The sequence below is a fragment of the Bos taurus genome, chromosome 3 (genome assembly GCF_002263795.3).
Source record: "Bos taurus isolate L1 Dominette 01449 registration number 42190680 breed Hereford chromosome 3, ARS-UCD2.0, whole genome shotgun sequence".
Lineage (NCBI taxonomy): Eukaryota > Metazoa > Chordata > Mammalia > Artiodactyla > Bovidae > Bos > Bos taurus.
In genome coordinates, this window is record NC_037330.1 from 109,053,368 (window position 1) to 109,080,399 (window position 27,032).

General features: G+C 50.4%; 1 protein-coding gene across 1 annotated transcript in view; it reads left to right on the plus strand.

Moving 5' to 3' along the window:
- Positions 1 to 22,930, plus strand: part of GRIK3 (glutamate ionotropic receptor kainate type subunit 3) — a 243,473-nt gene extending 220,543 nt beyond the window's left edge. Inside the window, exons 12-16 of the mRNA NM_001206003.1 lie at positions 2,108 to 2,226; positions 4,607 to 4,824; positions 15,810 to 16,032; positions 16,546 to 16,796; positions 22,736 to 22,930. Of these exons, the coding sequence (NP_001192932.1) occupies positions 2,108 to 2,226; positions 4,607 to 4,824; positions 15,810 to 16,032; positions 16,546 to 16,796; positions 22,736 to 22,930 (1,006 nt within the window). The remainder of the gene's footprint in view (positions 1 to 2,107; positions 2,227 to 4,606; positions 4,825 to 15,809; positions 16,033 to 16,545; positions 16,797 to 22,735) is intronic.
- The last annotated feature ends 4,102 nt before the right edge of the window (positions 22,931 to 27,032 follow it).

Genomic DNA, 27,032 nt, shown 5'->3' on the forward strand with positions numbered 1-27,032 from the left:
AGGAGAAGTTCTTTGCCCCAGTGAAAGCTCTGCTGGGACCTGTCACTTTTTGGATCACTTCCAGGGCACAGAAACCCTAGGTCTCTCTCTGTAGCACAAACACACTTTCAACTCAGAAGTTAGAAGGCTGAGTCTCCACGTTTCTATCGTCATGCACAGTTCAGACTCCTCCCCTTGCCCCCTTGCGGGTCTGCTTTGGCAGTACCTCCTTAGTCTGTCCACGCCCTGTTCAGTGCCTGGTCCTTCAGCAGCCCCCGCCCTATGGCTTGTCTCTGTTGGAGTCTCATTGCCTTTCTTGGATACGAGTCGTGATGGGTCTCTCTTCTGTATAAGCCCATCTCGTCCAGGAAAACAACCTCAGCCCTGACCGTGCTAGGCCTGCAGGCCAGTCCTTTGCAGCAAGGACTTACTCTCGTAGAAAACACGCATCAGCCCGACCCCTGCCCTCCAGATTTCCCAGCTAGCGTCCACCACATCCTTACAGAGCCATTTCCAGGCTCTCCCAGCCACCCTGTGGAAGCCACTCTCCCTAGACTTCACTGTGGGGATGCAGGGGCCCCTGAGTGCACAGCTCTCCAAAGGCTTTCTCTAAAACCCTTCTCACAACAGCCTCTCATCTCCACTCTCTTCATCCTCTATCTCTTCCTTGTGGATTTTTAGAGCCTCTAGCCAGATCGTGGTCATTCCCTTTGAAAATCCCCATCTTGATTTGAAGCCTTACTTTGGAATTTCCTATTTGCAGGATCTTTCCACTTCGTGAAAACCAAATTCTTTTCATGTGAGCATTTTGTTGATCAATGTTTAATTTACTAAAGCTTTTAGAAGAGAGATGGAAAGTCACAGCCTCACTCTTAAAATGCATCACACTTTACAAAACAAAAGAAAATTCCATCAGACATGTGTCTCCTTCCGGGTCTCTCATCTCAGCATCTGACCCTACACCAGCCACTCTGAACACACCGACATCAGCCACTTCAGCCACGTCAACCACACCAGTCACACCAACCACTCTAGACTGGTGGGGACTTTCTCCAGAGTCTCTCAGTCTCCCCAGAGTGTTCCAGCTTCCTCCAACTTACATTTTCTCAACTGGAATTCACACAATAAACAAAGACCCCCTCCAATTATCAGGTCTTCTCTTCCTTAGAAGGCAATGGGGCCGGGGAGGCTTAAATAACAGTTTTTTTTCTGTCATGCATGTATTTGTATATTCAGAAAGAAAAATCTGAAAAAAACGATAGAACACATTATTCTTCCCAAGAGGTGGGATCATGGAGTACTTTCACTTTCTCAGTGTGTTTTATACCGTCTGAATATTTTATGAAGAGTGTATTTTACTATTTTTCCATTTCAAGGTTTTCAAAGTACACAAGTAATTTAAAAGCCTATTTTCATTTTTCAAAGTTCATGCAATACACACAAAGCAACAGGCTTCCATGAAATTTCTTCTGCGTTTCCCCTCCCCAGAGGTCAATAGTGGTTTTTTTTTAGATCTGGATCCTTCCAGACTGTATATGCATTTGTATTCAAATGCACATAAATAGGTACACAACTATGTCTTCAGGAATCTATTTATGTAAATGTGATCATATTGTTCTTATTTTTATCACTTAAAAAAAACAAACAATATGTGTTGAAGATCCTTCCCTGTTGGTGCATCTCTTCTAACGGCTGCGTGCGGTTTCAGAGTGCGATGGTGGCGTAGTCTATTTAATCATTCCTCTATTGAAGGACATTTAGCTTGTTTCCAGTTTTTTGCTATTACAAACAATGCTTTGATAAACACCCCCATGCACTTCTCTTTATGCTCCTGGAAGAGTGTTTTTTCTACGATGGATAATGAGTCGCAGAATTGCTAGGTTGAAGGGCATGTGCACTTTTAATTTTAAGAGATCCTGCTGAATTACTTTTATCACCAGAAAAGGGCACTAACAATAAAAAACGAGAAGCAAAATGACTCTGGTTTCCCATTCCCTGACTCCCTAGCAGAACAATGAGGGAATTGATGCTAAAGTGGTCGGCACATCATTGTTTGCTAAACCGTTGAACACCCCTTCCTCCCATCTCCCCGAAGATTTGCCTCATTGCTCCCCTCTTCCTGCTGCAGGTTCAGCCCTTACGAGTGGTATGACGCTCACCCCTGCAACCCAGGCTCCGAGGTGGTGGAAAATAACTTCACTCTGCTGAACAGCTTCTGGTTCGGAATGGGGTCCCTGATGCAACAAGGTATGTGTGCCCTTAGAAGGGTGCAGACACCTTTACCAGGTCCCCGAGCTCCACCTCTGCTGGGGCTAGCTGGACTGGCTCACCGTCTGAGGCTGAAGCATATGCCAACACCTGCAGTGGGCAGGGCTCATCCCCAGCCCCTCCTGCCCCAGCTGGGACGGACATACAGCATCCTGCCTCCTGCAGTCAACCCCCTGATTCTCACCGCCACAGAATCTGCCTGAGCAAAGTTGGACTAAGGATGGAGGGAGACTGGAGACAGGGAGGCTGGGTGGAAGGCCACTGCAGAAATGAGATGGTGAGACCTGAGCCAGGGTAGTGGCTGTGGGAGTGGAGGCCAGAGATGGACTTTAAGAACTTCAGGATGTAGCAGGGACTGGACTTGGTGACTGCCTAGCTCTGGGGAGCCCAGTAGAAGGAAGGGGGCACATTTGTGGTGGGGCCATTAGCCTGAGTGCATCAGACCTGGTATACCCAGAAGGATGCCATTTTTCTCACATCCTCCTGAGGGAGGTTTGGGATAGGGTACCTGCCCCCCCACCACCACCATTCCCCTCACTCCATCCCACCCCCCGCTGGTAGCCTAGCTTCTGGAAAGATTTGCAGCTGCTCAAATATCTCAGAAAGCAGAGCACCTGCAAGGAGCAGAGGCTGGAGGACAAGCAGAGCGGGAGGGGACCCCAGCCAGGAAAGACCCCCAGAAGAACCCTACCCCCACAGTCCCTGATGACCAGAAGCCAAATGCGGATTGCCTCTGTCTACGGAGCCACTGTCAGAGCCTCTTATCTCAGGGAATGAGGAGGGAGGCAAGGACCAAAGTCTCTGCCTGGGTTAGGGCCCCACAAAGGGACAAAAAGGGGGCCAAGGAGGGAAGGAGATCCAAGGGGCAAAGAATGTCCCTCTCCCTCTCTCATATGTGTATCCTCAAGGCCTGGCACAGACCCTGGTCCTCAGTGATATCTACCAGCAAGTGCCGCAGGCGTGCATGACTGATGTTATCTCAGCGTGTCCTGAGTGCCCACGACCTGCCAGGCCCTGTGAATGAAGGACCCTGGACCCGAGCAAACTCTCAGCCGTGACAGAGGCCAGGGGTGGGGTCTAACAGAGCCTGACCGAGCTCACCAAGCAAACAACTAAAATAAGTCATTCTCCCTTTGGGGGCACCTCCAGCCCCTCGTGTGGGGGAGGGCCAGGCAGATGAGGCTGGGGTGGGGGTGGGGGAGTGGTCTCCAGCAGCTGGGAAGTGCCAGGCAGCTTGAGGGGGAAGCGCCTCATTCTGTCCCCACGACTAATGAGCGTCCTGAAGCCTCACCTTGCTGCTCTGTCCATCATCTCTGCTCAGTGACAGTTAGGAAAGAACCTGAAGGCCCCTCCACACAGTAATAGCTTCTCTTCCACCTCCTGCTGCTATTCAAAGCGTTGGCCCCTGATGTATTCCCCGCGAGGTTTTGATTAGGAGGGAGAAAAATGGGTATGTATTTGAAAAACTCTCCCTTGAGTGATTTCTTTGAGAAAAAAAAAAAAATCATCCATATCAAAACAGACGCTTTTCAGATGCAGGTCCAAATATTCTGGAAAGTTCAGGAGTCACTTGCTATTTAAATCTCTTGAAAGCCGCCTAGTTAATTACTTCAGTTAGAAGGTTTCAGCTAAACTGCTCCGCACCCAAGGTCGGGAAGGAAGAGTGATCGGCACTCTTTCTATTTCAGCAAAGAGCTTCGAAAAATGTTGATTTTTCTCCGCCTGCAAAGCATCGTACAGCAATCTTATATTTGTATACCACTCGCATTTCCAACACACTTTCCTCATCGAATTATGTCATTGCAGCAGCACCGTGGTATTTTTGTGAGGCTGGGACAGAGGAAGGACGACGCTTTGCTGAGTTCCAAAGAGAGAAAATGACAGGCACAAGACCACACAGAGAGCTGAGAGCAGGATTTACTCAAGAACCCAGGGGTTCTTGAACTTGGGACACATGCAGGTGCTCAGAGCCTGGGACCGCACGTGTGGTTCACAGACACGCATCAGAGGGTCTGACACGCCTGTGAAATAAACATTCTGCTTGTGTGTGTTTTTGTCAAGCCGTGGTTCTTGAATGTTAGCCCAGATCAGAATCACCTAGAGGGCTTACTCAACCCAGATTGCTGGGCCTCATCCCTAAAGTTACTGATTCAGTAGGTCCTGGGTGGGACCTGAGAGTGTGCCTTTCTAACAAGTTCCCAGGTGATGCTGTCAGTCCAGGAACTACACTTTGAGAACCCCTGGTCTAAGGAAGAAGTCTCAGCTGTTACTAGATTATCAGTGGAGCCTGTGACCCAGAGGACCGAGCAGCCCTGGTTTGGGCATTTTCAGGGACTATTTGTCTCCTCCTTCCTCCCAGGGTCTGAACTGATGCCCAAAGCCCTGTCCACACGCATCATTGGTGGCATCTGGTGGTTCTTCACGCTGATCATCATCTCCTCCTACACGGCCAACCTGGCTGCCTTTCTGACTGTGGAGCGCATGGAATCACCCATAGACTCTGCGGATGACCTGGCCAAGCAAACCAAAATCGAGTATGGGGCAGTCAAAGACGGGGCCACCATGACCTTCTTCAAGGTGAGACCCTCTCCCTCCCTTCACTGTCCTTCCTTAATCACACGGAGCCAGAAATCCCAAGGGCTCAGCCCCTCCCTATTTAGGAACAATTGACTTTGGGGAGCTGTAGTGATTTGACCAACGGGATGGTCCCAGCACAGATCCTAGAAGTTTCCATACCTGAGACAAGCAGCATGAATATGCTGTGTTTCCCTAAATCATCAGAGGAGAACATCAAAGGAAGCTGGAGAAGGGGGAAGGAGAAGCATGGCCCCAAAAATACACAAACAGGCCCTGGAGCCAGTAGGCTCCCTGCCCTTGGCTTTGCATCTCAGGGGCTTTCATCTCCAGGAGGCTGACCTAAGCTTGGGGTGAGCTGGGAAACACCGAGGGGACAGCAGGGGTGCATCCTCCAAGGAAGGCTTAAAACTTGAGCAAGCGTTTACGAATGTTTACCAGCATGTTACACTCGTGGAATGCTGGTGTCCAGGTAAAGCCTCTGTCACCTGCTCAGGTGCCTGCTTTCATGGGGGATCTGGCCATGACTTCGTTGCGTCTCCTGTTTTGTAAAGCACTGGCTCACTTCCTTACATTTTTTAACCTTCTACGAGAGTAGCTGAGGGTTTAGGAAACTGGCTGACCCTGACTACCAGTAGCTATAAATGTTCCCCAGTAAATTAAAGTAATAATAACTATAGTTGGCACCACTAAGAGCTCACAGTGGGCCAGGCACTGCGCTGGGCTTCATTTAATCTTCGTGACAAATCCCGTGAAGTAGTATTGCAGTTATTTCACACGTTTGGAAACTAAGGATCAGAGCCATTAAGCAAGTTGTCCCAAGGACTCACAGCTGAAGCAGCCTGGGTCTGGCCCAGGTCTGCCTTCCTCCAGAGCCCATGTTCTAAGCCGTGGTTCTCAGACTCAGTGTGTGTCCAGATCACCTGGAAGGCTCGGGGAACCCCAGGTTGCTGGGTCCCAGCCTCTGCAGTTACTGATGCAGCAGATCCTGGGGCAGGGCCTGGAAATGTCCATTTCTAATGAGTTTCCAGATGATGCTGATGCTGCTGGTCTGGGGACCACACTTTGAGAATCACTACTCTAATGATTTCTCAGAAATGGTCAGGATTGGGACCTCTGTGGCTCTGAGTCCATTCATTCATGTATTTATTTAGTAGTCAATTGCACTCAGTCAGTCTGAAAGCCTAGGGTGTTTTCCCTTCCACTGCGTCCTGGTTCCCCATCCCCTAGCCCTTGCCTCCTTCCAGGCTGAACCTCTGAGTGATGGATTGAGCCTCCAGTGAGGCCTGAGTGAGAAGAGAAGGAAAGGGTTGGGTGGAAAGCCTTCTACCTCCTGGGCATGGCCACTCTCCTCCCCCTCCCCTGCACTCCATTCCCCTCCTCTACATGCTACCCTGACCTCACCTGTTATGAGCTCTCCCTGGTGGCTGAGGTGGTAAAGAATCTGCCTGCAATGCAGGAGAGCCTGGTTCAATCCCTGGGTCAGGAAGATCCCCTTGAGAAGGGAATAGCAACCCACTCCAGTATTCTTGCCTGGTGAATTCCATGGACAGAGGAGCCTGGCAGGGTACAGTCCACAGGGCTCCCTTCTCAAAAGTAGAAGCAGTTCCGTGCTTAGTGAGGAGGAACAAGAGGAAACAGACTCCCCTCTGGAATGCTGCTACTGGCAAACGCAGTCTTCCTGTGAGGTCACCCCCAGGTATTTATTTATAGTGAAGGGGAGATAAAGCATTGTCATAAGCACACTGGGGCTCTCTGGGACCCTGTGTATGTATTCATGAGGGTGAGCAAGCATGTGAGTATGTGACTGCATGCACGGTGCATGTAGCAGTATATAATGTGTCTATGTATATGCACATGTGTACCTACGTACGAGTCAGCCTGTCTGGGTGCTCGTGTGTCTTTCTGCTTGACCACAAGTGTCTGCATATATGCACTGGTGGGCACATGTGTGCCTGTGTCCCTGTGATCTTGGCATGTGGACACGTGACTATGTGTGAAATATGAGCTCGAGGGTCTACATGTATATATATGTGGAGAGTGCACACATGTCTGTCTGCTTAAATGTCCCCATGGGTGTGCTTACATAAGTGTGAGTGGGAGGATGGCCCATGTATGTGTGTGTGTGTGTGCGCACATGCATGCACACGCCTGCTCCTGCCAATCCCCAGGCTGCGGCCCAGCCCTTTGACTATGCCAGAGCATCCCTCATGCATTACACATGAGCCCGTCTCTAAGCAGGGCTCCCGATCAAAGAGAAGCAGCATAAATAAGCCCAGTGCAGGCTCATTGGCGCTGATTGGATGCCCTTGCCTCCCTCCATGCTAAGATGCTCAGATTGGCTTCCAAGAGCCCGGTCCCTGCTCCCCACCGAGCTACTGTCCTCGGCATCAAGCAGCACCTCCCGCAGCCCGCACCGCCCTCACCCACCTTCCCTGCAAATGGTGCAACGAGGAGGACCGGGGAGGGATGCAGATGCTACCACCCAGCTGGGATGCTGGGGCGGAAGGGCCCAGGCTCACTGGGGCCTTGGGCCAGGAAGAGCAACTGCACAGCCCCTGAAGAACCAGCTCCCCTTCCTCACTCTCCTGATCGCCAGTGAATTCCGCTTGCTGTCTGGCCACCTTGTATCCTGCTTTAATTCAAATGAAGTGCTTCTTGCCCAGCCTCCCTACCAATGGCACCAGCCATGAGACTGTTTTGTAGGCAGGGAGGAACCTGAGTGTGGCTACATTAACCACACCTTGGATGATAAGCTAGAAGCAAAGATCCTCCCAGAAGGTCCCTGGACAAACTTACTTCCTCCCTGCCCTGCCCCACCCTGCCTTGCTTAGTCCAAGCCCTCCGCCTCCCCCACACCTGTACCAGGCCTGGGGGTAGCCTCCTTATGGTAGCTTTCAAATTACAGCTGGAAGGAAACCTGAGCTAAACCTAGAGAATCAGAGGCCCAGAGGGGCTGGGTGAATTGATCAAGGCTCAAAGGAGCTGATGTATGGTCGGTTACTCTGTCTGCACACACACTGCCCTCTCCCACAGCCCCTCTAGGGTCTTCTCCTGGAGGGGTGGGCCTCTCCCCTGCCCATGAGTGTGTACTGCAAGGTTGGCACTAGGGTTGAACAGGAATTGGCTCCAGAGGTTGCCGTTAGATGTCCTGGAGACACTGGCAAAGTCCACAATTACAGTAACATTTATTGAGCACTTACTGTGTGCTAGGCAACGTTCTGAGCACTTTACCTGTATTCACACCTATCATCCTCATGACATCCCTGGAAGGCAGACACTATTGCCACCCCCACATCGAACATAGAGTGAAAGGAAGGCTCCGAAAGTAACCTGAGTTCATACTTCTTGCCTCATATCTAACAGCCGGTGAAATGCAGCATTGGGGTTTGAACCCAAGTAGTCTGGCTCAGAGGCCTGTGCTCTTTGTCCCTGTGTCCATAGCATTTCTCCAAGGAGCCAGCTACCATCCAGGAATTCCTTGGGGGAAGAGTGAAGCCGTATCTTCCATAGCCTAGAACAGTCCTGGTACATTGTAGTTGCTTAAATACTGCACGTTGAGCGGATGCCGTTGCTGGATTAAAGGGTGGAATGAAAAGACGGCAGGAAGCAAGTAAAGCAAACACAGGAGACCGTGTTGAGGCTAGGAGCCCAGCAGGGAGCATCCCTGAAGGTTCCAGAGCCCAGGGCAGATGAACTTTGGTTCTGCGGTTAGCCTGTTTCCAGGTTAAGCTGCAAACCGTCTTAAAAAGCACCCCCTGATGGAGAGGAGCACTCGAGGCAGAGAATGCATCCCCATCCAAAGATGGCAACTGCAGGAAGTGGGGCGCCAGTCTCTCGGGGAGGGGCTCCAGATCCCTTGCCCCCTACTCTGTAGCCTGGGAGACGCGTGGCTGGAGGCAGCCCGTCATTCCAAAGGAAATTTCATTTGAAGAGTTGTCAGGGAGCAGCAAGCATCACAAACAGCGTCTCCTGTGTTGTGCTCCCTCCGTCTTGGAAGATAAAAATTAATTAGGAGATAAAAAAGGAGGCCTTTGAAAGCGCTGTTTGGCTGTAAAAATATGTAGGCAAAAATGTAAAGGAGTATGTGGGGAAAGCGTGTTCTCGGCAGGGAGGGCTGGGGAGCTTTGAAGACAGAGGGTGTCGGAAGGCAGCTTCTCCAAGGATTTAGCCCTCTTTGGTCTTGCAGTAGGAGAGACATCACACGTGGGAGAGACTGTGCGTGAGCCACAGCTGCTTAGGAAAGTGACAGAGCTGGGGACCAAGACTTCCAGGCTCCCAGGGTCCCTGGCACCATCAGGCCCCACTGAGGGCATAGTGTCGCCCCATCCTAGCAACTGAGTCTGGAAGGTGCCTGGAGAGGCCATCCAGTCCAACTCCCACCTTCCAGCTGCTCAACAGACTCTGCCCTGGGCTGGAAGTCTCAGGAGGGTGCTCCCGAGCTCCACCTTTAATTCCTCCTGAGCTGACTGCTGGCCTCTCTGATGGCACTTAGCAGAAGCAGAATAGGACAGAAATGCAGTGACCAGGCAGAATTGGGTGTGGTGCAGCCTGGCACAGTCAAGTCACATCAGTCTTAGAGTCAGACAGACCAGGACTTGAGTCTTGGCTGTTGTCTCTGCTGGGTGACCATGGGGAAGTCACTTTATTCCTTTGAGCTTCAGTCTGCTCACCTGGATGATGGATTCTGAGTCCCACTGTGCCGCAAGGAGATTCAATGAACTACCGTGTATACAGTGGTTAGACCAGGGCCAGGCACACAGAGGCAAAGGCTTTCTTCCCTGATGTCCCTCCGTATGGCTGACCCAGAAGATGGACAAACTGGCTGGCTCCTTTTCTCCTTTTTCCCTGTAGTCCCCTCCTGAGGCAAACAGCAGCCCCCTGGAGAAACCACAGCCAGTAGACACCTGGAGAACCTCTCATCTTCCAGGTCCCTCCAGATTAGGTCCAGGGGGCATTGTGGAGGAGATTGGTGCCTCTGTCACAGGTTGGCTGTGTACCTCTGTGCAAAGCCGAGCACTTCAGGCGAGCCCAGAAGCCCTCAGAATAGAAGAGACACCGAGCAGGCGGCCCGAGGGGCAGCAACAGGTGCAGGGTCGGCCCGGGGATGATGGGATGTTATTGAGAATGACTCAGGTACTGGTGAGCTCTCTGTGCCTTGGTTTTCTCACCTATGAAATGGGTATAATAATGATACTCCCCTCCCCCCCATAGAGGTGATTTTTGAGAAGATTAAATGGGATAATTTATATAAGCAACTTCGAACCATACCTGACACAGGATATACATGCAATGAATGTCAGCTCTTTTTGTTGTTTATTTTCGGTGATACACAGCCCTGTTGAGCCCACAGATATGATTTTAGGGGCCAGATATTTCTTATATATATTATTTAGTGATCAGCATTTTAAAATAGGGAGATTTCTGCATTAAAAAGTCACATATCCAGCTTCTTGAAAACATGAAAGATGAAGTATCACCGAACCAGCGCTCATGCAGAGAGACAGATTGTTGGGAGCCAGGAGGGCACTCGCCCTCTCAGCTTACCAGAACTCCATTCAGCCGTCTTGACGTATTTACAGTATCCCTGCCTGGACCCTGTCAGCCCTGGAGTTTTCTACCACTGAGTCTTATGTCATTTCATTTCTATAGGAACTCTGCACTCTAGAAATTATTATCCCCAATTTCTGGATGAGAAAACCGAGCCTTAAAGAGAATTAAGGAGGCTTAAAAAGATAGAATGATGCCAGCCATTTATCAAGCACATCCTAGGAACTTAGCTCTATGCTAAGTGTATCCCTGTTTTACCCATGTGGAAAGGGAAGCTCAGAGATGTAACATCACTTGCCTGTGGTCACAGAAGGAGTTGGCATTTGAACCCAGGTAAGTGTGACACCAGAGTCCGTGCAGTGAGGCCAACCTCTCCCATTACCTCCATCCCCTGCCTGTAGCCCTCACCTCCTCACTCTCCCTACAGGGGCCAGTCTGCAACCCTTACCTCCTGACTCTCCCCTGCACGGGCCAGCCTCAGGGCCTCATGCAGTCTGTAGAAGCAGCTGCTAGGCCAAAGGATCAGCAAGTCTGTGCTGGGAAGGTGGGCAGAGGTGGGGGCCTCAAGAAGCCCCCTGATCCCCATGAAAATAACCCAAGAGACATGATGCTCGAGTATGTGGATCCAATAAGGCCAAAGACTCCACATCCAGGGATAAGAAAGCCAATTAATCTGGGAAAAGGTCTCCTCTCCAGTATGGAAAATACCCGAGGTCTCGCATGGAATCACATTGCCACTGCCTCCCCGCATACATTCCCTGAGATTCAGCTCCCTTTGGAATTGATTTATGTTTATATATATATATATATATACCTATATACATTTTCTTGTACAGAAATGTTAAATTCTCAAGATTAAATATCTTCAGTTGGGGAAAATCAATTTACTTCTTTGAGAAGGCTAGAATTGAAAGTCATGAGCCTGAAACTTACTTTCTTGCCAATTTCACTGATAAAAAAAGCCTCTCCGTCCTGGCGTGTCGCCCTGTATCAGCTGCTCCAAACGATTCCATTAATTGATTGGGTGACTGGCCCTGAAACAGCGCTTCTTAAGGTTCCCACTGGAGCTGGGGGACAGGCAGGATTGAATTGGAGCCATAGTGATGTGGGACCTCCCCTGGGGTGGTGACTACTTGGGCCAGTGATGGAACTCGGACTGCTGGTGACCCGGCCCAGGAAGGTGGGAGAGGGGCTGAGATTCCAGGAAGGGCCCTGGCTGTAACCCTCCCTGCCTCAGAGGTACCAGAAGGAAGTTTCTCAGGGATGTACTCGGAATCATGGAATATCACTTAAGGACGGGACAGAATCTAAGGGGAATTAGAAACCATGAGTGGGTTTTGTGGAAAATGGGGATCCCAAGATATGAGACAACACAGGGGCTGGCCTTTCTGGGGAGGCAGGTTTCGGGCTCATCTGCCTGCAGGTGATGGAGATAGTGAATTTGCTGACACTGGAGCCAGGAGAGCAGGAACTATGGAAATCAGTATCACAGCCAGCTTCCCGCTCTATTGTTACTTTTCACCTGAACTGGCCCAAGTTCTCCGGTGTCCTTTCCCATCTTCCTCATCCTGGTCCTTTACCTGCTGCAGGCGTCTCTCCTCAAAGCCCATCAGCCCCAATACCAGTCCCTCCCCACTCCAGCCTCCAATGGGAATTTCTGTCTACATTTATGATGGGGTGTTCCTGGGAAGAGCATATGTTTTGATGTCTGGCAGGCCTGTGTATAGGAGGAACTAGGTGTTGGGGTGTTAAGGAAGAGGACTCAGGGAAGGGTTTCCAGAAACAGGAGAAGTTCATCCCCTCTGACACAGAGGGAATGGGACAAGGCTCCCTGAATGGTTCATTGTCAAGATACTGATGGCTAGTTGTGGGGAGAATGAGTGGGTAAGCTGGGTGAGGAGCAGAGATGGCGGGATGGTTGGTGATGGGTAGGTGGACAAGAGAATGGGGGGGTATTGGGTGGATGGATAAATAGGTAAAAGACTGGGTGGATAGTTGCATAGTTAGTAGAATGAATTGGTGTGTAGATAGTGTGAGAGGATAGGTGAGAATACAAACATGACAAAAAGAGAATAGATGGGCGGTGGATGGGTGGGTGGATGGATATGTAGATGGAAGGATAGATAGTTGGATGGATGGACACATTGGGAGATAGAAGGGGAGCCCTGATGGCCTCAGCCACTCCTAATTCCCACCTCTAGGAGAAGAAGGAGAATTTGGAAAGCAGGAGGGACTGGGATGGAAAAGGAGTTGAGGTGCTAAAATCACTGATGAGAGAATAGTATTTAGTTTTTATATATCTCAGGCTTCCCTGGTAGCTCAGGTGGTAAAGAATCTGCCTGCAACGTGGGAGACCTGGGTTCAATCCCTGGGTTGGGAAGATCCCCTGGAAGAGGGCATAGCAACCCACTCTAGTATTCTTGCCTGGAGAATCCCATGGACAGAAGAGCCCAATGGGCTACAGTCTATGGGACTGGAAAAGAGCTGGACACGACTTAGCAACTAAACAACAACAACAAACCAAGAAAGCAGAGTGCCTGAGGCCGTGTGTCCCTGGGAAGCAGGAATGACTGGACTTGGATAATCTTATTAGAGGAATAGTTGCAACTGATTATCTGAGAAAGTGACTATATTGGGAATAAAAGCAGCTTGTGTCAGCATGTGTGTAAGAGAGTATATCAGTTACCTGCTGCTACATAACAAATTACCCCAAACTTAGTGTCTTAAAACAACAATATTATGATCTCTCAGTCTGTGGGTCAGGAATCAGCACAGCATAGCTGGGTCGTCTGCAAAGGGCCTCTCACAGGCCAGGATCCATGTGGTGGCTAACGCTGCACCTCCAGGTCCAGCTTTCAAACTCACTCAAGTAATAGTTGGCAGCCTTCAGTTCCCCCAGGCTGTTGGACTGAGGGCTTCCGTCTCCCCACTGACTGTTGGCTAGAGGCTGCCCTCTGATCCTTGTCATGTGGACCTCTCCACGGGGCAGCTCACAGCATAGCAGTGAGCTTCCATCAGAGCAGCAAGCCAGAGAGAGTACAAGCAAGGCAGAAGTCAGCCTCTCCTGTAACTTAATCTCAGATGTGAGATTTCCCATCACTCGTGGAAAAAGTGAAAGTGAAAGTCGCTCAGTCGTGTCTAACTCTTTGCGACCCCATGGACTGTAAAGTCCATGGAATTCTCCAGGCCAGAATACTGCATTGGGTAACCTTTCCCTTCTCCAGGGAATCTTCCCAACCCAGGGATGGAAACCCGGTCTCCCGCATTGCGGGCAGATTCTTTACCAGCTGAGCCACAAGGGATGCCCAAGAATAGGGGAGTGGTAGCCTATCCCTTCTCTAGCAAACCTTCCTGACCCAGGAATCAAACCGAGGTCTCCTGCAGTACAGGCAGATTCTTTACCAGCTGAGCTATCAGGGAAGCCCATCACTCCTGGGGGGCAGGGGTTAAAAGCAAGTCACTGGGCCCAGCCCACACTGCAGGGGAAGGGATCTCACCAGGGTGTGAATCCCAGGGACAGCGATCATTGGAGCCAGTTTGAAGCTTCAGACTATGAGAATCTGGGCAGGAAAAGGGACAGAGTTAGAGCAGACCCGAGGGAAAAGCTGGAGGGGGCAGAGTCTGGGTAGCAGAAGTTATCTAGAAAATAAGAGATGTCTGGAGAGTCCGAAGAGCTGAAAATCAGGAATGTTCTTAAGGGCAAGAGCAGTTAAGTGTGGGGTTGGGGTGGGGAGCGTCTGGGGCTACAGGAGGATGAAAAAGTTGAGGAGCAGGAATAGCTGATCATGGGACAGGCTGAGGATAGGCAGGAGTGGGATCAGCCAGCTTGCTGCTCCAGTGGAACCCACTGAGGGGCTCCAGGCATCTGAGCCCTCCCAGACCTTTGGCTTCAGGGCAGATAAACTTGCAGGAGGAGAGTCTCTGTGAAGGTGCCCTCAGAGCCTATGCCCAAAGGCGGCATCACTGGCACTCAAGAGATTCTGGGCTCAGGTGGAATCTCGAGTGAGGCGCTGCCTGCTGCTCTGGGGCTCCCTCCTCCCCAGGCACTTTTGGAGAGACAGCCCTTAAAACTAGGAGGCACCTGGAGAGTCGAAGGTCCACTGTCCTCCCAGCCCCCTCCCCCACCACTCCTGACAGTCACAGCTTCTCCCTTCTCCCCAGCCCCACACCAGCCTCTTGGAGCACACTCATGCCATCACGCACCCCGGAAATGGGCCAGGTGCCAGTCAGACAGGCCGATATCACAGACAGGCACAGCCAGACTCAGAAAAAGCCAGGGACAGTGGGGACTGCAGAGCCACCTGCTCCCCTGGGATGCATGGAGGGCTGATCCCTGCTGGGAGCAGGCAGCCTGCAGACACTAAGATCCCAAGAAATCTCATGAAGGCATGCACCTTGTTCTGCCCAGTCCTTTCCGGCAGCAAGAGACACTGAATCTCTCCTGGCCCCAGGCCCTTCCTGAGTTCCCCCAGCTGGGGATCAAGCACAACAGTCCACACACCAGCCTGTTCTCAAGGATGCTGGTTCCACCCAGGCAGCAGCATCCAGCCCGGGACACCCTGGAACCAGAGGGTGAGGGGGCGTCCAGACTACCTGCTCTGACTATCCCTACTCTCCTGCCCTCTCAGCAATTCTTACCCTGCTTCTTTTTCACTATATTGATGGAGAACAAACAGGAACCCTTGCCTGAGACAAACGTTCCCCAGGAACATGGTGCATAAGAGGGACTGCTTGAAGTGGGAGTAGGGGGCCCAGAATCCACCGAGCTTTGCCCTCCTCAGCATCCACCCACCTTCCCGGCCACCCTCACAGCAGTTTCTAAGAGGCAGGGAAGCTCAGTGGTTACGAGCATGGACTCTGGAGTCAGATAGCCCGGTTTTGCCAGTTTGTGTCTGAGTAAATCAGGCAAATTGAGGCACAGCTAAACTCCATTCTCTTATCTGTAAACTGGAGCTAGTGATAGTACTGGGTTGGCCGAAAAGTTCATTTGGGTTTTTCCATAAGATGCCATGGAAAAACCAAAACAAAATTTTGGCCAACCCATACCTGCCCCCTCTGACTATGGGGAAGAATCAGTGAGTTCATGCAGGTAAAGCACTTGGAACATGACCTACATGTGTTTAATTGTTTAATAAATCTTAGAGAAATAAATTTTTAAAGAAAAGCCTGAAGACCTCTTGTGCCACAGCAAAGAGTCAAGGGTTTCCATGTGGGTGGACCTGAGTCTGACTCTCAGCTTTACGATCAGATGCCACGTGTTTGAGGGCATACCCTCCCAGGGCCTCAGTTTCCACATCTGAGCAGTGGGTGGAACTCACTCACTCTAAGGACTGTGCACAGGATTCAGTGACCCAGCCCTGCTGAGAGTGAGCAGTGCTTGGCCCCTGTGTGGTCAGTAACTGTGTGTGCATCACCCCCACTGCTTCCCCGTGGCCCAGAAATCCAAGATCTCCACCTTCGAGAAGATGTGGGCCTTCATGAGCAGCAAACCTTCGGCGCTGGTGAAGAACAACGAGGAGGGCATCCAGCGGACGCTGACGGCCGACTACGCACTGCTCATGGAATCGACCACCATCGAGTACGTCACTCAGAGGAACTGCAACCTCACCCAGATCGGGGGCCTCATCGACTCCAAGGGCTATGGCATCGGCACGCCCATGGGTGAGCACAGGGGCTGCAGACAGGAGGGCGGCGGGGGACAGAGGTGGGCAAGACCCCCAGGTTCACTCTTGCACACACGTGGCCTCCCACTCCCTCTCTCAGATCACCCCCTGAGCCTTGAAAGGGCTCAGCCCAGAAACAAAACGGCAGAGTCATAAGCCTCATGTGGTCAGCGCAGGCCTGAGCAGAGGAGACCCGGGGGCAGACACAGAGATGGGGGTCAGTTAAGGTCTTGCCTCCTCTCTCTGACTTCATCCCTGCTGAGGCAGCTCAGATACACTGGGCCTTCCAGAGGCCTGCAGGGACAGGGATTCATAGGCAAGACTCTCCACCCTGGATCCATGGAGACATCATTGATGAATTAAAAGAGGGGCCTCCTGGCACTGGGGGTCCCCTTCAGAAGAGTGTGCTGAGAGGGCTAGTGACGGTGGCTAGCCCCTGCCAGGGTGTTGGCGGGGGCGCACAGACCGGCTGAAGGCCACTGATGGCCAGGGCCCCCTCTCCCCCACCCAGGCTCCCCGTACCGGGACAAGATCACCATTGCCATCCTGCAGCTCCAGGAGGAGGACAAGCTGCACATCATGAAGGAGAAGTGGTGGCGGGGCAGCGGGTGTCCCGAGGAGGAAAACAAAGAGGCCAGCGCCCTGGGCATCCAGAAGATCGGGGGCATCTTTATCGTCCTCGCCGCCGGGCTGGTCCTGTCTGTGCTGGTGGCTGTGGGCGAGTTTGTGTACAAGCTCCGCAAGACCGCAGAGCGAGAGCAGGTAAACCTCCAAGAACTGGAGCGGGCCTGGGGAAGGTACGGAACAGATCAGGGGCCACACTGGCTTCACACTCCTTAGGTGCCAGGGGCAAGGTGGTGTCCGATCCCACCCCTCCCCCCATAGCCCACTCTGCGTCCCATTCTCCAGGAAGCCCTACCAGCCCCATTCTGCACGCTTTCCCATCATGCTGGCTCCATGCTAGGCCATGCCCATCATCCCCAGCTGGACCACACACTAGCCTGGTCGGGTCTTCCTGCCTCCTCTCTTTCTCTCCACCAGCTGCTTTCCATACAGCAGCCAGTGCCCTGTTTAAAACTTAATTCGAACTATGTCGTTCCCCTGCATAAACCCCTCTAGGGTAATTGTGGATGCTTCGTGATGCTTACATAGGGGTTCATTATACTGTTCTCTTCACTTCTGCATATTTTTGGAAATTTCCATAATCAAAAGTTTAACAGAGAAAAAGAGTTAAGAGGGTTAACCCAAGCTTGCTAGGTTCACCCCCTCTGATTAATTCACGTGTGGTTGGGCAGTGGTTCTGGGTCCCAGTAGCAAATTGGAATCACAGGGAGAAAGTGTTTTAAGTGCTAATACCCTGGCCTCACTCCCAGAGACTATGTTTTAATTAGTCTGTGGTGGCCCCTGGGAATGGCTTCTTAAGAAAGTGTACGGAGTGATTTGAATGTGTACCTTGAGTGGAGGGCCAGTGGTCTGTGGGGAAGCTCTTCTCACAGGGAAGTTGAAAAGGAGACAGGACAAGTGTGGAAGGAGATTGCAGTTAAGTCTTCTGTATAAGATGCACTTACACATCCACCCAAAATTCAGTGGAGTCGTTTCTAATCAGTAAGCCAGAGTGAGCAAAGAGGAAGGGCAAAGATAATTCTTGGTGTTCAAGTTCTCACAGGTGTGAGAAAAGGGACATGTTACCACATTGCTCAGGAGGAGTCCAAGAGTGTAAGTTTCTGGAAGGTAACTCTGCAGTATGGCCAGAGTCTTTAAAGGAGGCTACATGTTTTGATCAGTCAATTTCTACTTTTAGAAATGTACCCAATGGAAGTGGCCAAAACATGTGCAATTTTATTGACAAGAATGTTCATTGACGTGTTCATTGTAATGTGAAAAAAAATGTGAGAAAACCTAAATGTTCAATAATTGGGAATGGTTTTAAAAATTATGATTCATCTAAGAAGAACAATCAAATCCTTTAGGTTACATTAGAATTACATTACAATTGAAATGCGCTCCAAATTCCACTAAAAAGCCTACAGGATCTAGTCCTTACCCACCTCTCCAGCTTCCTCTTTCCCACTCTCCCCTCTCTTACTCTGCTCCACACACACTGGCCACGTTTTTAGTCCCTAACCAGCCAAGCACATTTCTGCCTTAGGGCCTTTGCACATGCTGTTCCAGCACCCTGCACTGTGCTTCTCCCAGAGCCCCATATTCTTAGAGTCTTCTGGTCATCAGCTGAAGCTCAAGTAGTCTTTCCCACCTATCCCCACTCCCCACCCAACTCTATCCCATTTCAATGCTTTATTCTCTTAATAGTTATCTCTTTCTGAAACTATTTATTTGTTCACATGTATATTATCTGTTTCTATCCCATCATCAGTGTTCCCTGAGCGCTAGGACCTTGTCTGTATTTTTCACTGCTCTGTTCCTAACACCTAGAACATCAGTGCCTGGCACAGAGTTCAGCTCAGTTCAGTTCAGTCGCTCAGTCATGTCCAACTCTTTGTGACCCCATGGACTGCAGCACACCAGGCCTCCCTGTCCTTCACCAACCCCAGAGTTTACTCAAACTCATGGCCATTGAGTCAGTGATGCCATCCGACCATCTCATCCTCTGTCATCCCCTTCTCCTCCCGCCTTCAATCTTTCCCAGCATCAGGGTCTTTTCAAATGAGTCAGTTCTTCGTATCAGGTGGCCAAAGCACTGGAGTTTCAGCTTCAACATCAATCCTTCCAATGACTATTCAGGACTGATTTCCTTTAGGATGGACTGGTTGGATCTCCTTGCAGTCCAAGGGACTCTCAAGAGTCCAACAGTTCAAAAACATCAATTCTTCAGCGCTCAGCTTTCTTTATAGTCCAACTCTCACATCCATACATGACCACTGGAAAAACCATAGCTTTGACTAGATGGACCTTTGTTGACAAAGTAATGTCTCTGCTTTTTAATGTACTGTCCAGGTTGGTCATAACTTTTCTTTCAAGGAGCAAGCATCTTTTAATTTCATGGCTGCAGTCACCATCTGCAGTGATTTTGGAGCCCAAAAAGAAAAGTCGGACACTGTTTCCACTGTTTCCCCATCTATTTGCCATGAAGCGATGGGACCAGATGCCATGGATCTTAGTTTTTTGAATGTTGAGCTTTAAGCCAACTTTTTCACTCTCCTCTTTCACTTTCATCAAGAGGCTCTTTAGTTCTTCTTCACTTTCTGCCATAAGGGTGGTGCTATCTGCATATCTGAGGTTCTTGATATTTCTCCTGGCAATCTTGATTCCAGCTTGTGCTTCATCCAGCCCAGCAATTCTCATGATGTACTCTGCATATAAGTTAAATAAGCAGGGTGACAATATACAGCCTTGACGTACTCCTTTTCCTATTTGGAGCCAGTCTGTTGTTTCATGTCCAGTTCTAACTGTTGCTTCCTGACCTGCATACAGATTTCTCAAGAAGCAGATTGGGTGGTCTGGTATTCCCATCTCTTTAAGAATCTTCCACAGTTTGTTGCGATCCACACAGTCGAAGGCTTTGGTGTAGTCAATAAAGCAGAAATAGATGTTTTTCTGGAATCCTCTTGCTTTTATCAATGATCCAACAGATGTTGGCAATTTGATCTCTGGTTCCTCTGCCTTTTCTAAATCCAGCTTGAACATCTGGAAGTTCACGGTTCACATACTGTTGAAGCCTGGCTTGGAGAATTTTAAGCATTTCTTTACTAGAGTATGAGATGAGTACAATTGTGTGGTAGTTTGAACATTCTTTGGTATTGGAATGAAAACTGACCTTTTCCAGTCCTGTGGCCACTGCTGAGTTTTCCAAATTTGCTGGCATATTGAGTGCAGCACTTTCACAGCATCATCTTTCAGGATTTGAAATAGCTCAACTGGAATTCCATCACCTCCACTAGCTTTGTTCGTAGTGATGCTTCCTAAGGCCCACTTGACTTTGCACTCCAGGATGTCAGGCTCTAGGTGAGTGATCACACCATTGTGGTTATCTGGGTCATGAAGATCTTTTTTGTACAGTTCTTCTGTGTATTCTTGTCACCTCTTCTTAATATCTTCTGCTTCTGTTAGGTCCATACCATTTCTGTCCTTTTTTGTGCCCATCTTTGCATGAAATATTCCCTTGGTATCCCTAATTTTCTTGAAGAGATCTCTAGTCTTTCCCATTCTATTGTTTTCCTCTATTTCTTTGCATTGATCACTGAGGAAGACTTTCTTATCTCTCCTTGTTATTCTTTGGAACTCTGCATTCAAATAGGTATATCTTTCCTTTTCTCCTTTGCTTTTCATTTCTCTTCTACTCACAGCTATTTGTAAGGTCTCATCAGACAACCATTGCCTTTTTGCATTTCTTTTTCTTGGGGATGGTCTTGATCCCTGTCTCCTGTACAATGTCATGAACCTCCGTCCATAGTTCTTCAGGTACTCTGTCTATCATATCTAATTCCTTGAATCTGTTTCTCACTTCCACTGTATAATCATTAAGGGGTTTGACTTAGGTCGTACCTGAATGGTCTAGTGGTTTTCCCTACTTTCTTCAATTTAAGTCTGAATTTGGCAATAAGAAGTTCATGATCTGAGCCACAGTCAGATTCTAGTCTTGTTTTTGCTGACTGTATAGGGCTTCTCCATCTTTGGCTGCAAAGAATATAATCAATCTGATTTCAGTGTTGACCATCTGGTGATATCCATGTGTAGAGTCGTCTCTTGTGTTGTTGGAAGAGGGTGTTTGCTATGACCAGTGTGTTCTCTTGGCAAAACTCTATTAGCCTTTGCCCTGCTTCATTCCGTATTCCAAGGCCAAATTTGCCTGTTACTCCAGATGTTTCTTGACTTCCTACTTTTGCATTCCAGTTGCCTATAATGAAAAGGACATCTTTTGGGGGTGTTAGTTCTAGAAGGTCTTGTAGGTCTTCATAGAACCATTCAACTTCAGCTTCTTAAGCATTACTGGTCAGGGCTTGGATTACCGTGATACTGAATGCTTTGCCTTGGAAATGAACAGAGATCATTCTGTCGTTTTTGATACTGCATCCAAGTACTTCATTGGACTCTTTTGTTGATCATGATGGCTACTCCATTTCTTCAAAGGGATTCTTGCCCACAGTAGGAGATATGATGGTCATCTGAGTTAAATCCACCCATTCCAGTCCATCTTAGTTCACTGATTCCTAGAATGTCGACGTTCACTCTTGCCATCTCCTGTTTGACCACTTTCAATTTGCCTTGATTCATGGACCCAACATTCCAGGTTCCTATGCAATATTGCTCTTTACAGCATCGGACTTTACTTCTATCATCAGTCACATCCACAACTGGGTGTTGTGTTTGCTTTGGCTCCATCTCTTCATTATTTCTGGAATTATTTCTCCACTGATCTCCAGTAGAATATTGGGCACCTACTGACCTGGGGAGTTCATCTTTCAGTGTCACATGGACTACAGCCTTGTATAACTCAATGGAACTATGAGCCATGCTGTGTAGGGCCACCCAAAACAGACAGATCATGGTGGAGAGCTCTGACAAAACATGATCCACTGGAGAAGGGAATGGCAAACCACTTCAGTATTCTTGCCTTGAGAACCCCACGAACAGTATAAACAGTATGAAAATGGCACAGAGTAGGTCTCGGTACATAGTTGCAGAATGAAGAGGGGAGGTAAGGAGGGAAGATGTCCTGCATTTAGTAGAGGAGCAAGAGGAAGCTTGGTGAGGTCACACGGAGGGTAAGAGACAGAATTCAAAGCCAAGTCTTCGTTCCCCAGTACCATATGACCTAACTACAACCTATCTGAGTGCTGATGCCCAGGCCTCCCCGGGCAAGTTGAGGCATTGACAGCCTGCTGCCTTCTCTACAAGCCATGGGACAGCCTCTGGCAGCTGGTCTCATAGAAGCCACTGCCATCAGATACCTGTGGGCAGTGCTGCACTTGAGCTGTCTCTCTTGGATGCCCACAGGGACCCAAGCCAGCAAAAGCCCTACAGGGACTGCCTTCCCAGTGAGAAATCTGTACTAGACTTTCCTGAATGGGAGCAAAGTGACTCCTCCCTTCAATGGGAACCCCTTTCACAGAGGTTATCCATATATTCATCAAGTGTTTCTTAAGCCCTGACTCTGAGCCAGGCCTAGAGCTGGAGGCTGGGCTCATAGGATGAAACTGCTGGTTCCTGCCCTCAGAAGCTAGTGGAGAAAAGTCAGGCAGGTGAACTACTCAGACTTTAATGTGCATGCCAGTCAGAACCACAGTTTGTTCATCAGTAAAATGGGGCTAAGATGATATCACCTTAGATTCCAACAAGGACATGATGCTTTCTGGGCTGCTCTCCAAACTACCTGGGCTTCCCTAGTGGTTCAGTGGTAAAGAACCCACCTGCCAATGCAAGAAATGAGGTTCAATCCCTGGGTTGGAAAGATCCCCTGGAGAAGGAAATGGCAACCCACTCCAGTATTCTTGCCCAGGAAATCCCATGGACAGAGGAGCCTGGCAGTCCATGTGGTTGCAAAAGAGTTGGACACAACTTAGCGACTAAACAACAACAACTCACACTAATCACCTTGCAGTGGGCAGAGGGCGGGTGGCGAAAAGGTGTGAAGGAAACCTGGAGGCCTTAGCACAGGCTCTGGGAGGAAGGGGAGGAGTTGGCTGGAGTTCCATGGCCAGGCCTCACCCCTGTGCTCCTTTCCCTCCCACCCCCGACCCCAGCGTTCCTTCTGCAGCACCGTGGCTGACGAGATCCGCTTCTCCCTTACCTGCCAGCGTCGGGTCAAGCACAAGCCACAGCCTCCCATGATGGTCAAGACTGATGCCGTCATCAACATGCACACATTCAATGATCGCCGGCTTCCAGGCAAAGACAGCATGACCTGCAGCACATCATTGGCCCCCGTGTTCCCCTAGGCACAGGTAGGGTGGGGACCGCCGGCCTGGGGGCAGGGTGGAGGAAAGCAAAGGAGACTGGAAGAACATCCCCAAGCCCCACACTGGACTTGGGGACCAGAGCTGCTGCCTGCCTGTTGGGCCAAGAGCCCTCTGCCCTTACCTACCAGGAAACCAGCAGGCCCCCAGGCCAGCTGCTTGGGCTTCACCCTCCTCTTGTTTCTTCTATGGGTTTCTAAAGCTGCCAGCCAAGACAGCCAAGGCCAAAGGAAGCACATGCCTCTCTCAGGCCAAATTCACCTGCCCCTCAACTCTCTTCTATAGTCAGAAGTTTCTACCATGGCCCTGCAGGGGCCAAAGAAAACAGGAAACAGCTCTCATGTTGCCGCTCCTTCCCCACGAGGGCAGGCCTCCTGGAACTTGACTATGAGACCAGAGACACAGACCTTGGGTACCGAAAAGGATGTTATCGTTTGGCTGCCGATGGGAGCTGAAGCTGGAGGACAGCCACCCCACATGCCTGGTCAGAAGGAAGAACTCATCCCCCAGGGGCTGCTCACATGGTCCTCATCTCCTGGACTTGACACCACCCATGGTGGAGCCCCTGTTTGGGCAAAGTTAAAGGCAGGAGCCTCGCAGGGAAAAAGAGGAGTTTGGAGTCTGGGAGAGAGGAGGATGCACAGAGAATGCCAATTTGAATTCTTCCGGACAATGTCCCAAAGGGTCCCGCTCCTCTAGAAGGTCTCTAGGAGTGGGAGAGTGGTCGGAGCAAATTCTCCGCCCTATTGTGACCGGAGGAGAAAGGACCCGCGGGATCTCTCGCAAAGGATGCCCGGAGACTTGGCCAGAGGAACAGTGGATTCCATGGAAATCCCACAGGCCCTTGAGCCATTGGATTTTATTTTGCTGGTTTCCAAGCTGTTTTCTAAACCCCGGTGGCATTAGGACGCTTGAGCTCTTTGCCATCTACTCTTCAGCAACTCCCCATTCCTGGCCAGTTGACCTTGACCGTTTTCTGTCATCATGGAAGGAAGAAAGTAGCCTAGATTGAAGTGAACATTGTCACCTTCCTCCAAGGAGGATCAAGTCCATGGCACAGGCTCACTTTGGGGTAGATGGGGAAAGCTGGATTGGGGGGCGCTTAAAGAACTCCATGCCTCCTGGACTTGTCAAACCTGAAGATGCCCCCCAGAGAAAGAAAATTTCCAGGGAGCAGAATAGCCTCCCTGGTAGAGGCCCCTGGAATGGGGAGGCTGAAGCTGCCTCCTGGAGGATTAACCAAAGACCCCACACAGAGATACAAGGTTGTGGTAGCCCCTGGTCTCTTGTCCAGAGGAGCTGGGACCTTGTGGGGTTTGGGGGTTCAGCAGAGGAGGTGCAGCGAGGGGTGGGCCAGGTGATATGTGGGTTCCAGCCAGCTGGGACAGATACTCTAGGTCTGAGACGTAAGATTCTGGGAGGAGAATGAGACGTGGAGGGATTAGGAACAAAGTGTCCTTAAAGAGAGCATGATGAGGCCAGCAAGGCTGCCCATGGCCAAGGGCAGAGGGCAGGCTTTGTGCCAGGGAAAGGGGGCTAGAAATCTGTACAGAGACCAGGAGACAACAGCCACCCACCCCCTGCCACTCTTCTGCTTCTGCTTGGGACCCTGGTTAAGAAAAGAGCCACATTTAGGTCTCAAGAACCTTCTCAGCTGGGGTGAAGGGTAATCTCTAACTCTCCTCAGGAGTCCCAAAGCAGGAGAGCACAGTGGACGCATGTAATAACTATCGTCCCTTCTCCAAACTGGGCCAAACCAGCTAGTTCCCAGGGCCACAGCAGTTCTGACAGGCTGTGAGCACTGGAGGTGGGAGAAGAGGGATGGAATGCCACGTGGCCAACACGCATCATGATAGGAAAAGCCATGCTGTTGTGAGCTCCTGGATGTAGGAATGTATGTGTGTCTGTGTGTGCGTGCACATATATGTGTATCTTCGTATGTCTGATCTTTGGGGGCTGGGCATGAAGGATAAATGAGGGCATGTAACAGAGTCCTGGGCATGCAATAATAGGAGAATCCTTTGGGTTCTGATATGTGTGTGTGTGCACGTGTGTGTGAATTTTGGGTGAAGGAGATAAATCTGGAAAAGCAGCAGGACCCCATACATGTAAAAACAGGAGAAGCCATGCCATATTGGGGTTCTGGTGAGTATACATATGTATACATATGTGAACAACTGTGTATGCTTGTGTGTGTGTGTGTGTGTGCACGCGCGCGCTTTTGTGCACCTAATGGCAGAGGGTGGAGGACAAGATAAAATATGTTTTAATGGAGAAGCTACTGCTGCTGCTAAGTTGCTTGAGTCATGTCCGACTCTGTGCGACCCCATAGACGCCAGCCCACCAGGCTCCCCCGTCCCTGGGATTCTCCAAGCAAGAACACTGGAGTGGGTTGCCATTTCCTTCTCCAATGCATGAAAATGAAAAGTGAAAGTGAAGTCACTCAGTTGTGTCCGACTCTTCACAACCCCACGGACTGCAGCCCACCAGGCTCCTCTGTCCATGGGATTTTCCAGGCAAGAGTACTGGAGTGGGGTGCCATTGCCTTCTCCAATGGAGAAGCTAAATAAGTTTAAATGGAGAAGCCATGTCATCCAGGGGTCTGTCTATGAGCACATGTGCATGTGTGTGTGCAGTGGAGGGAACTAGACCGGTGCACAGCACAAGGGAGTGCATGTTGTATGTGAGGAGCCACGTGGGCCTGGAGTTCATGTGTATGTGTTCACATATGTGTGTTCAAACGTGCACATATGTTCCAGCTCACAATAGGAGCAGAGATGGACAATCAGGAAGGGAACTAGAGTCTGGGTAGACTTCTGCCATGGAGAGAGGTCATTTGTCACAAAGATTTGCTGAGATTACATAGGCCTGGGGAGACTGGCCAAGTAGGGAGGAAACTCTTTAGGGACCCACAGCTTGTGACTCCTTTGCTCTCTGTGGAGTGTCCTATTTGAAGGGAAAATGACTGTTTTGGGCAATTTCCAGATAACCAGATTCTGATGAAGGTATTTGCCAATTTTTTCTCACCAATCACAGACATGAGCCACTCTCTTTCTTTATCTGGTCTACTTTCATAGCACACGCCCATGTCCATGTTCGTATTACACACTCGACCGTGTGTGTGCTTTTGTGTGTGGCACGCCATGAACGTGTCATTTCTTCTGAGGCTATGCACATATATAGACTGTGATGGCAGGAAGACTAGGAGGTGGTGGGGTAGGAAGAACGTCATCAAAGGAGGGGAGGAAGGTGGAACTCAGTGGCACAATTCCATTAGGGAAATCCCCTGAAAGGGACTGAAAGTATTTCTCAAGTCCTACATGGAGATGGGAGGACACGCAGCCTGATATCGCCTTCCATTCGAGCCTTACGTCCGTGTGTGGATAATGGCTCCAACTCTGCCTGATGACCTGTGTTTGTCTCCGAGACCAGCCCAGCATTCAGAGTGCAGCGGAGGTCGCTTCTCTCGGAATGTGAGCTCTGTCCCAGGGGACGGAGGTGCTGCTGCGTCTTGGGGTGGGAGCCAGGGAACTATTCCCAGCGAGGTGGGCCAAGTGGAAATAACGTTCAGGCCCACCTGCCCGCGGGCGTGGATCTGAGCCATGGCGAGTGCGCGCCAACCTGCCCGCGGGCGTGGATCTGAGCCATGGCTAGTGCGCATGCGCACACACGGAGGCACTGAGGTCATGGCAGCTCAACACTGGTTTGAATAGAGCGGAGGATGGGACTGGCCCAAGCAGGCACTGGACTGTTCCTGTCCAGCACATATCGGCCCTGAAGAGAAGAGCACCCCTACCTTCCACCTCCATCCCCCACCCCAAAACGCCAGTGCCTCCCCTCAGCCTGCTCCAACTGGCCAGATTGAGGGGCAGCGCTGGATACACACACACCTTGCCAAGGCCCTGGGGGTGGGGCCACGAGGCCTCCTTTTCTCTCTCCCCTTGACCTGTTACTGGTCCATCTTCTGTGGACAGATAAGAAAAACCTGAGAACTTTGTCACCATTCAGTGGGCCCCACGCTGGGCATGTGTCTCAAGACAGGTAAGGCCCCCTTGGCGAAGGGGCTGACTCTGAGTCTCTGAAG